The sequence below is a fragment of the Lucilia cuprina genome, chromosome 4 (genome assembly GCF_022045245.1).
Source record: "Lucilia cuprina isolate Lc7/37 chromosome 4, ASM2204524v1, whole genome shotgun sequence".
Taxonomy (NCBI): Eukaryota; Metazoa; Arthropoda; class Insecta; order Diptera; family Calliphoridae; genus Lucilia; species Lucilia cuprina.
This window is the reverse complement of record NC_060952.1, coordinates 10,256,245-10,268,875: the sequence shown is the minus strand read 5'-3', so window position 1 is coordinate 10,268,875 and position 12,631 is coordinate 10,256,245. Positions and strand designations below refer to the sequence as shown.

At 25.4% G+C, this 12,631-nt stretch overlaps 1 protein-coding gene across 3 annotated transcripts in view; it reads right to left on the bottom strand.

Annotated features, from left to right (window-relative positions):
• The window catches only part of LOC111680998 (putative mediator of RNA polymerase II transcription subunit 12), a 23,567-nt gene extending 15,599 nt beyond the window's left edge, over positions 1-7,968 (bottom strand). For 2 of the 3 annotated variants that reach the window (XM_046949443.1, XM_046949445.1), the window contains exons 1-2: positions 7,833-7,968; positions 7,452-7,569 (exon numbers count right to left, since the gene is read on the bottom strand). In XM_046949443.1, coding sequence (XP_046805399.1) covers positions 7,452-7,460 — 9 coding nt within the window. In that variant the 5' untranslated portion in view covers positions 7,461-7,569; positions 7,833-7,968. Of the gene's footprint in view, positions 1-7,451; positions 7,570-7,828 lie in introns of all 3 variants that reach the window. The other variant, XM_046949444.1, reaches the window with a different exon arrangement.
• Between the last annotated feature and the right edge of the window lie 4,663 nt (positions 7,969-12,631).

Here is a 12,631-nt window from a genome sequence, read left to right as displayed (position 1 = left end):
GTCTAGTCTATAGTCTAGTCTAGAGTCTAGTCTATAGTCTAGTCTAGAGTCTAGTCTAGAGTCTAGTCTAGAGTCTAGTCTACGGTCTATTCTATAGTCTAGTTTATAATCTAGACTATAGTCTAGTCTATAGTCTAGTCTATAGTCTATATATAGTTAATATCCGAGATAAGACTTCTGCTGTTCAGATGTTTTGATTTTAACAGGAATGACAGTTCGACCATCAATGTTAACCTACTAGCGAGTATATTTAAGAGTTTTTCTTAGCTGTTAAATACTTTTCTAAATTTAATGATCGAACAGATTTAAGTTTTTATGGTTATGAAAGCAATTTATAAAGTGTTTTAGGTATTTTTAAAATCTGCTTAGTTTTACAACATGAAATTTATGTCAAATTTTAATAACCCTAACATTTTATAATTAAAATATAATACTTTGAAGGGCGTTACTAATTTATATGCTAAAATTTTCGCTTAAGTTTTCTTTTGTAACACAAATGTCGTGAAGCTACTTTTAAAGGCCAATTACATATTTATCTTAATTTAATTAAAACTATTAAACAATAAAAAAATGTTTTGTTCATTTCACACTTTAATAATACACTAAAGTTAGACAGCCACCAGTTAACATGGGCTTATTATAATATATTAGGTTTTTTTTTGGAGAGGCGCTCTATTGTTCGAGTATAAATGAATGGTAACTAAAAACCTTGTTAACTAAAGCTACATCTGGAATAGAGTTGTTAAGATCTAAAATTAATGAAAATAATACGAATATAATGCTACCGTACCATCTTCTTGTCACACACAGGCAGCCACTTAAATAAAACAATTTTTTTTAAGTGTTAAACGTGGAAAAATAATAATAAAACGTTTAAAACTAACAAAGAATAAAAAAATTCATACATAACAACAATAAAACTGTCAGACTAACAAAATAATATATGTTTGTTTCTTAAGTCTTTTGTTTTGTTTCGAAACAAAGAAGTTTGTTGCTTAAGTCTTGCTTAACAATAAAAGAATTTTTGGCCTTAAATTATAAAATCTTTTCACTTGATTATTTAACAAAATTAAAAAATTTCTCAAAAATATTAAATTAAAATCAACCAAAAAATATTTTCCCTTTTTATGACCAAAATGTTTGGTGCTTTAACATGCGAATTATTACCACGAGCTACATGGCGAATGAAGCATTACCTCATAAATAATCCATCATAATATAAACTGGTAACAAAATTTTATAATAATATCTTAACAGTTTTACATCATAGCAGCAAAAACAACAACTTGTCTAATATCAACATCAATATCATGATCTTTACCCAACAACAGCAAAAAAAAAAAAAATAGTTAATCAACATGAAAAAAAGCAACAGCTCATCCTCAGCAACAGCTTCTTTTGCACATTTTAAAGTTTATATGAAAATAGAGTCATAGTTAAGGAAAAAAAGTGGCAGCAAACAGTTTCATTACAAACAAAATTTTTGCCGGTTTTTCGTTGTGCATTTAAGTTGGTGGAAGTTGATTTTTTTCTTTTCTTTATTTATTTTGTTTTGAATTTTTTTTTGTCAATAACTTAATGTTACAATGTTTCGTCTGCCTTCAAAGGGGGAAGATTATGTGTATTTTTAAAGTGAAACTTCAATTTTCATAGTCATGTAATGCCATTGACATTGCATTTAGGTACATGTATACCTCAAAAAGTACATCTATCCATCAATGAAACCGACAAGAAAACACGAAAGCTATTTTTTTCTAAGATTTATGCTGTGTATTGTCTGGCTGTAATCTTTGGAGTTTTTTTCTTTCTTTCTCAAATTCATACAAATATATTTTTCTTAAGTTTCTTTTTATTTACACAATGGTTTTTGTTTATATAAAAATATTATTGGAATTTTTAGGTTTATTCATTTTTGTTCGTTTATTAATTTACATTTAATTGCCGAATATTTATTTAATAAAACTAATTTCTGTATAGTTTTCATATATTTGTAAAATTAGCTGGGACAAGGTTGATTCATAATGAAATGTCAATAAGAATTCTTTTTTATGTTTCTTAATTAACGACTTTAACCAAATGACTTAAATATTGGAAAAGTATTAAGAAGTCCAAAGTCAGTTTTCTACAGATTCAATAAGTGTGATATGGAAAAATTTTGCGATTAGTTTTATGTAGAAAATTTTACTGTCACTTTCTTATAGAACATTTTAAGATTTGTTATTTTAAAAAATTGTGCGATAAGATTTTTATAGAAAATGTTGCGATCAGTTTTCGACAGAAAAACTGAAATTTTTTCGATCAGTTTTATATGAGCAATTTTGAGATCAGTTTTATATGGGCAATTTTATGATCAGTTTTCTTTAAAACTAAATTGATTAATAGTGTTACGTAATTAAAATTTCAAGAATCCATGTATTTCGCCTAATTTAGCGAAATTGGTATTCCAAATATTTGAAATTCCTGCGCACGGCCAAAGGTCCAAATGAAACATATACCAAATGAATGATTAATTCATTTCGGAATTAGAATGTCCCTTTCTTAAATTATAAATTCATTTTCTAATATATCAATATCATTATTATTTAAAAAAAACTCAGCGATCAAAATTGTTAACTAATCATACAATTTTATTTTAATATTATGTGATCAGTTTACTATAGAAAGTTATGTGATATGTTTTCTAACATTTTCTATTTATCATAAAACTTTCTACAAATATTGTTACGTTCAGTCACACACTTTTCTATATGCTCTAAAAAACTTATTGATTTTCATTAGAAAATTGTGCGATCCGCTTCCTAAAGGAAATAAGTATTTATGTTTTTTTAAGAAAACTGAACGCACAATTATCTAAAGAAAATCGATAAGTTTTCATTGAACATTACATATTTGGTCAGTTTTTTTTTTTAGAAAACTGTCGATCAGTTAATTTTCCAGACAGAATTGTGCGAATGCTCACTTTTAGTGCACAAAAATTCACGTTTCTAAAAAATGTTATCTTTATAAAATATATTAGTTATTTTTTTTTACAAAGAAAATCAGTTTCATTACTTCTAGTAGCAACCATATAAACACAAAGAAAACATGTTATGTAAACAATTAAAAAATAAGTAAAAAAGTGGAAATAATAAAAAAAATCAAAAAGTTTTCTTTAAAAAAAAATTTCCTCCAAAGATCATCATCTTTATCATTTTAGCCACAAAAATTTATATACAATTTTAATTATGACCATCTTTCTGCAAGCATCATGAGATAAGTACATAAAAACAAAGCGCAGTGCAGTAAATATATTTTAATAAAAAATCTTTACGTACATATATATATACACCTGATATTTAAAATATGTGTAGATTTGTTTTCATAAGTACTTGTATACATATTTTTTTTATTAACAATATTGTTGCATTTTATTAATGAATGAATCCTTTCCAGTTTAACAACTTTAAAGATAAACGCATGAGTATGCATAAGTTTGTAATACATAAGAGGTAAATACGTTAAAAAAAATGTTAAGTAACTTTCGTCATGATAAAAACATTCACAATTTTTTAAATTTTTCCAATATATTTCTTTTATTTTAAAGCCTGCGTTGACCTATTTTAATATACATTACATGACAAAAGTTTAATGTTGACGTATGGTATAAATAAAAGGGTATGCGAATAATTGCGCTTGTCAAAAGAAACTGAAAAATGTTGAGCTTTATTTAATTAATTTAAAAATAATTAATTTTATTGTTGATGTAATGTGGTCATTTGGGATTATGACGATCGGTAGAAAATTGTGATATTATTTATTTTTCATACAAATTATTTTTATCACTTTTTTTTATAGAGAACTGAGCGATCATTTTATAAAAAAAACTTAGCTAATAAAATCGTAAATTCAGCATACAATTTTTAAAAAATATTATGTGACTTTTCTATAAAAAAAATGCAAAAAGTTTAAGATCAGCTTTCTATAGAAAATGTTTGAAAACAATACTTTTTATAGGAAACTGATTACACACTTTTGTATATTTGTATATTTTTCTTAAAAAATTAATAACATAATTTTCTAAAGAAAACTGATCAAACTATTTTCTAAAGAAAACTGATCAAACTATTTTCTATAGAAAACTGATCAAACAATTTTCTATAGAAAACTGATCACACAATTTTCTATAGAAAACTGATCACACAATTTTCTATAGAAAAGTGATCACACAATTTTCTATAGAAAACTGATCACACAATTTTCTATAGAAAAGTGATCACACAATTTTCTATAGAAAAGTGATCACACAATTTTCTATAGAAAACTGATCACACAATTTTCTATAGAAAACTGATCACACAATTTTCTATAGAAAACTGATCACACAATTTTCTATAGAAAACTGATCACACAATTTTCTATAGAAAACTGATCACACAATTTTCTATAGAAAACTGATCACACAATTTTCTATAGAAAACTGATCACACAATTTTCTATAGAAAACTGATCACACAATTTTCTAAAGAAAACTGATCACACAATTTTCTAAGGAAAACTGATCACTCAATTTTCTATAGAAAACTGAGCACACAATTTTCTATAGAAAACTGATCGCATAGAAATCTGAGCACTGTTTACAATTTTTCTTAAAAAAAAAAATTAATCACGTAATATTCTATAGAAAACTAATCAAACAATTTTCTATAGAACACTGATCAAAAAATTTTCTATAGAAAACTGATCACACAATTTTCTAAAGAAAACTGATCAAATAATTTTCTACAGGGATCTAATTATACTATTAAGGAAACTAATCACAAAATTTTCTTTAGAAAACTGATCACACAATTTTATAGATCAGTTTTCCGTAGTATAAAAAAAATACTAAACTTTATTACCTTTATGATGATCAAACTACTTCAAAAAATTAAATATAGTAATTATAAAATATAGTAATTATTGAAATTCCGGTGCCCTACTGTGATGCATATTAATAAAATTATACTGTTAATATGTACTTTTCAATAGTTAAAATACAATAATAACAAAGTTGCAATTATATTTGTTAAACCTTTCAAATATAACCCAAATTATTTATTTGGTATTTTCCCAGACTTCTTTATTATTATTTATTTTTTTGCCAACACCCAAAGAAAACCTTTAAGATTGATGCAGTGCATGATTTTTAATAAAATTTCATTTTAATTCACTTTCATTAGTGTCATTTTAATTATTCCATCATTTATCTCATGGCTTGATTAATGTTTATTTACTTATAATTAATTATTTTAATTTTTTCAAGTAAAAGTTTTTTTATAACCAATTTATGTTAAACATCAATATTTTTTTTTTAATTTTATTAAACCTATTGTGAATAGTTTTGTGTTTAAAGTTCAAACGCAAAAAAACTTTACTTTAGCTGATGGGTTTTAAATTTTTGCTTAAAATTGACCATTAATTGTGGGAGTAAATTTGATTTATGTTTAAGAGTCTTCTTTTTATGTTCATTTCATTAAATGTTTATTGTAGATAATTTCCGTTTATTTTTAAACATCATCATCATGGTGATTTTTAAGCGTGTGACAAGTCCATTTCGTAAATTTAAAAAAGTATAATAGTTATTATTTTTATTTGTATTTATTATTATTGTTTATGTTTTTACCTTAACCCATAAATAGATTTTATTACCAATTCTTTTATTTATAGACATACCAACAGTGTTTGTGTATAAAATGTTTGTATTTTTATGAGTTCAAAAGTTTTAAGGTGCAAAGTTATTGAAAGATAGATAAGATAAATACAAATGAACTAATATTTTGTGTTGACTGGTTGACTGTGGAATAGTTCAGGAAATAATAGTCTTAAATTAATAGACATGCATAAAATTTGATTAAATTATTTATTTCTAACTAGTTTGTTTATAGAGGATGCTAAATTTAGCATCCTCTAATCTCTAACTGATTGAATAAATGAATTGATTAGTTTCGTTAAGTTTATACATATTCTCTATAACTAATTTACTAAAATATAATTTAGATTTTTTTAAGTCGATAGTTTACTTTCATTGTTATAAATATTTATTAAATCAAATTCTTTAAATTGAAAAAAGTCACCCTCTGAGTTTTACGTTTTTGATAAATAATTTATAAAAAGTGATATGTGGTATTCTACAAAAACAAAACTCTAAGATTTAGCGATCAGTTTTCTAAAGAAAAGTGCAAGATCAGTTTTCTTTAGAAAAATTTGTAATAAGTAGTCTATAGAAAAGTGTGTGATTAGTTTTCTATAGAAAAGTGTGTGATCAGTTTTCTATAGAAAAGTGTGTGATCAGTTTTCTATAGAAAAGTGTGTGATCAGTTTTCTATAGAAAAGTGTGTGATCAGTTTTCTATAGAAAAGTGTGTGATCAGTTTTCTATAGAAAAGTGTGTGATCAGTTTTCTATAGAAAAGTGTGTGATCAGTTTTCTATAGAAAAGTGTGTGATCAGTTTTCTATAGAAAATTATACGATCAGTTTTCTATAGAAAATTGGGCGATCAGTTTTCTATAGAAAATTGGGCGATCAGTTTTCTATAGAAAATTGTGCGATCAGTTTTCTATAGAAAAGTGTTTAATCAGTGTGATCTTTGTTCTGTAGAATAAAATGTGATTTGTTTTCTTTAGAAAATTGTTTGATCAGTTTTTTATACAAACATTTTTCAGTAGTTTTCTAAAGCTAATTATTTGAATTTTATATAGCAATGCGTGTGATAAGTTTTCTATAGAAAAAGTGTGGGTTTTCTAAAGAACATTTGAAAATTGTAAGATTGTACATGTAATTGTGTGATCACAATTGTTTGATATGCTTTCTATAAAAATTGTTTAATCAGTTTTCTATTCAGTGTTCTATAAAATAGAGTGTGATATGTTTTCTTTAAAAAATTGTTTAATCACTTTTGTTGAAAATTGTTACAGTTCACTTTTTTATGGAGAATTGTTTGATCAGTTTTTTAGAGAAAACTTTTTTTGGTTGTTTTCTTTACAAAAAATTGATTAGTTATTTGTGGAAAGTTGTTTCATCAGTTTTGTTTAAAAATAGTTTTCAATAGAAACTTGTTTGATGAATTTTCTGTAAAAAATTATGATCAATTTTCAATATTATACGTCTCCCTTAAATATTCGGAATTCGTTGTGTCCATTTTGGAGTTGTTTAATTTAACAATTTTTTTATTATTGACAAGATCTTGGCTTAAAACTTTACAATTTTTAATTAATATTTTTTAAAGGGTAGATTTAGCTTTGAAATACTTATTCAAATTTGCATTTTAAAGTTATAACTTTTGTTGCATAATATTTTTCATGGTTGAGGTAAAATGTATATTTTTTTTGTTTCAGTCCAATGTTGTACGTGCAACACATTTTGTTATTATAATTAAGTATTATTTTAAATATTATTTAGTTTAGTATTTTTAATATAAATTATGTTTAACTTACCAACTGCATATTTACGAAAATATCCAAAGTAAAATTAGTTTTTAATTAAACTTTAATCCACAATATTAATAAAGTTACTTTTTCACTTGTGCTAAATAATCAATTAAATTAGTTTTACCTAGAATAACAAATATTAAAAAAAATATTTAATTTTTTATAACATAAATAAATGCACATGTATTAACAATAATTAATTCAATTGAAAAACTGTATCATAACTGTATGAAAGTTTTGAGCATAAAAATCGTTATAATTTAATTATCAATTATGTGCTGCTGTATATTCACTATTTGCATTTTTTGTTTGTTTTACTAAAAAATATTATTTAATAATATTAGTTTTTTGTTAGTTAAAAATGTAGCAACCGAAAACGTTACCAACCACTTAGAGAAAAAATATTGAAATTTGTTAAAAGTATTCAAAATATATTTTATTTTGAAATTAACCGTTTAAAACAACTCGACCGTTTGAATGTTCGTTGCAGACTGAGAGTGCGCTTGGTATGGTACTTCCCTGAAATGAGGCAGTAGTGGAAGACGAAAAAAAAAATCCACAAAAAAATTCATACATACAAAATCATGAAATAATAAAGATTTTTTGTTTCTTTATTTATATTTTTTTGCTTAAAATTTGTATATTATTTCTTTTGTATTATTTAAGTTTTAAAGCAGCAGCCGCATATGTTGTTTATGAGTTTGTCTGCTTTTCATAAGGTTTGGTTTTTAAGTTTTTATTGTTTCTTTAATTTTAAAGTTATTCACAAAATGTTTATCAACATGTTGCTAAGCAATGTGCACAGCCGTACTAGCAACAAAAATTTTAACAAATATTCAAAACAATAGTAAACAAAAAACAATTGTCTTTTTTTCCAACAACCGGTGTTTTTTTCTACTCTTTTTTCTGCATGATGCTAGTTGCTTTTTTCTAAGGCTTGTGCGCATGCGCAAATGAAATCAAAATTCAACTTTTTGTTGTTGTATATGATTTTTTACAACTTTTGACTTTGTTTTGTAAATAAAGAAGTTAATATTATTTTAAAAACAACAACAACAACAACAATAACAAAATGTGTTCCAGAAGTAAAACAAATAAGAAATAAATATGTAAATGTTTTGAATATTTCATATTCGTATTGTTTTCGTGTAAAGTGATGTTGTTATTTTTATTATTTTACATTTGGTAATCACGACATACTTACATACATACATCATCATCACCACCATCCATAGTATTATTATTATTGTTATTAGAGGCAGTTTACATTTTTGTTCATCAAAAAAATTTTTTTTTGCAAACAATGAAACCGAAACCTTTAGGCCTGATAACTACGTTTTTAATTTCAAATAACTTGACGTTTTTGACTTTTCATGCTGATGACAGTCAAACAGGCCATGTTTTTTTAATTTTTTTTCTTTTCAAATATAAAAGGGGAAACATTTACTATTTGTTTAAGGTTGCAAGTCGTATCACGAATACTTTAATAATCGATTACTAATTAGTTATAATTTTATACAAAATAATTTTTATTTATTACTGATATTTGTTAAACGTGTTTTTTATAAAGTTTTTTTCTATCCAAAAATTATAAAATATGTATGTCTTTATATGGCTTTGTAATAAGTTAGGAAAACGTTTATCTCTTGTTTTTAATAGAATTTAAACTCATTGATTTGAAACTGTGTTGACATTGGATGCAAGTATGTACCACTTTCGCTTACAATTAGTTACTTAAATAATTAATTATTAATATTATAATAATTTATTTTGTTAGTACAAATAATTTCAAACACAGAATTTGACTGGACATCTTGCATTAAAGTTATTTTACTGTTAACTAACTAACTAACTTACCAACTAACTAACTAACTAACTAACTAACTAACTAACAAACTAACTAACTAACTAACTAAATACTAACTAATTACTAAGTAACTAACTATCTAACTATCTAACTAACTAACTAACCAACCAACCAACTAACTAACTAACTAACTAACTAACTAACTAACTAACTAACTAACTAACTAACTAACTAACTAACTAACTAACTGATTACTCCCAATATATTAATGTCTGGTTATATTTTATCGTACGGTTAAAGCTAACTGAAAGAATGAACCGATTTTAACTGTTTTCAATAGGCTTCGTCCTTGGGTCAAAGGACGTAAACAAACAGGCGGGAGGACATAGATAAATAATGATTCTGAACCAATTTGCATACTTTAAGCTGGGTATACGACCAATATTTTTGGCTGTTACAATCATCAGTACCAACGAACTCCTCTGTGGTGTAGGGTATGAAAATGCTAGAATTGGAACTAATACAATTTTATTTAAACAAAATTAAAAACTTTTGGCATTTTGAAAATTAACTCATATTTTAATCGTTTATTTAATTATGTTTATTATTGCTAGGGTTGAAACTTTAAATAATAACTATTACATAAAATTCACAATGAATCAAACAATAAACGATATGCATTAAATATATATATATATATCCTTGAAAATACAAGGTAAAACTTGCACTAAAACAGGATTTATAACTACAAATTTGGAAACTAATTGCGGCATTAAAGCTTTACATAATATTTTAATAATAGCATTGAAACAATGTTGCTGGCAATGTTTCTGTCCTTTTAGGTTTATATTTAATTTTATGTTGTATTATTAATAATTTTTATAAATGAATAAGAGCGTATTAAAAAAATAATAATTATAATTGTGATGTATTTATATGTATGTTTTAACATGTTTTGTTAACTATTTATTGTTTTGGCTTGAAAACTTACATAATCAATGACACTTTGATGTGGTTTTCTTTAAATGAATTTATTCATTTATGTTTTTTTTTTGTATATAATCCCTGTTTGCAAAAGAAGCTACAAAATTTTAACAAGTCTTTCAGGTTGTTATTTTTATTATTGTTTAGTTGTTTATGTTTTTTTTTTTGCCATCCAGCTTGGTATGCGGACAAAACCTTTACAAAGATGTACACCATATTGCCACCACCTTACCACATATTGAAGTATCATCATAATCATTATAATATGTATTCCTTTATTATTTCTTCTTTCGTTTTGGCAAAAAAAAAACAGACACATCTTCAGTTTTGTTGTCTTCATATTGCACAAAAATTTTAAAGCAGTTTTACTTGTTATTAAACGACTTGAAACAAGTCTTAATGAACCGACAATTACAGCTGGATGACTGGCTGGCTAGCTGCTGACATGGTTGGCAAAACTTTTATCCCCAACATAAATTCCGTTTCTATTGCTTATTTCATATGTTTAGCCTTTTTTTCTTGTCTTTGTCGAGTAGTGTTTGTTCATGTTAAAGTTAAAAATTTTATTGTTAAATCTTAACTAAAAGTAACTATGATTCGTTTTGTATTTACATGTGTGTATGGATTCGTCTGTAGTACAGAAACTAACTGGCATTAGCTTTATAATGTCTAATGGTCATGTTTGGCTTTTGTTTAAATGTTTTTTCGTTTTTTTATACAAAATGAATAACACACCTTTATTCAATTATTATTTATCACTTTTTCAATAAAAGTTTTTTGTAATGTTAATTGTTTTATAATTTTATTTATTTCCGTTTTGGGATTTTATTACAACATTACATTACAATTACTTGATATAAAATTTAGATTTAAGAATTTTTAAGATACAATACAAAATTGTTTTTGTCTCTTGCAGCCTGCTTTAATGTCATTCAATTAAAAACCTGAAAAGTAATTTTAAGTTTATAAACTAAAGGGAATGGATTGCGATGGATTTTTATTTTATTTAATTAAAAAAATTGTAATTGATTGAATGTTGACTTTACTATTTATAATAACTTTGCTTGAGTACTTGAGCTTTTCAATAGCCCACAAACGCTGGCCCTTTGCATACCTTACGAGACGGTTCATGCTCATGTACGTTCATAATCATGCACATGATATGATCTATGTACGACCGAAGGACAAATCTATCAAATAAAGCAAGTTCTTTCCCATACTACAGTAAGTTTGCTAAGACCAAAGTAAACACTGATAAAGACGGTAATTTCAATAATGACGATACACTTTACAACAATCAACATTTAATCCAACACACAACTCTTTGATTTGTCACAATCAAGATAAAACATCCAACACGTTATACTATTATACAGATATGGAGAGATCTAATGTATTTTGTATATCTTTTATTTGACATCAACTCATTTATCCCCATAGTCTCATCTCTAAAGGATATCTTTTGTTTTTACGGCAACATAAACGAATTTATTATTATTTTGACAATCTTTATATTCAGAATCCTTATATTTAGATAGCGAAATCGAATTTATTGTTATTTTGACATCCTTTTTATTCAAAATCCTTATATTTAGATAGCGAAATCGATTACACTTTTTGTGTATTTATTGAAATCGGTTTTCTGAAGACCTCAGATATTTCTAGATTCAAATCGTTAACAATCTTATCAGACATGCTTTTGAGAAAAATCGGTTCATAAAAATGGGATATATATATGATCACAATTAAAAAATATATTAAATGAAAGATACTCGAAAGGCCTTTCATTGGATATACATTTTGTCTGGATAAAGAATCCAATGAAAATTAAAACAAAAAGTTATCATTTTATTAAAAATTATATTTTTGGTTAAATTAAAATTAAATGAGGAACACAGATATTTTTTCTAACATTTAGGTCCTTCATCCACCATAAAGTATTTAGAATCACTTTCTGAGTTGATTTAGCTGGTTTCTACGTAAATCTTGTGCACAAGCAATTATGCAAATAGTTTGATGAAATTTTGCTCATGCTCTTCTTTTGCTATAAGGACGAAGCCTGTTAAAAATCCTCCGAATAGGGCTTTTGAAAAATCGGAGAAATTTTAATGTAAGTTTAAATGATACTAATTTCGTAATGATCGGGCTTTAATTGACCTAACCCCATACTAAGTTTCCTTCAGAAACTGACTTTTAGGTAAACAAACACTAATATCACGATAAACTTCATGTAGACGTAAATCCCTGTACCAAAATTAATAAGGATAGGTCCATATTTACCCTTGCCCCTCATTTAGAAAATCTATTTGTGTTAAAGTATTTCTGAAAGATAAAAAAAACTGAATAAATGCTATTTAATAAAAAATATCTACTTGTTCTTTTTTTGCCAATTTTG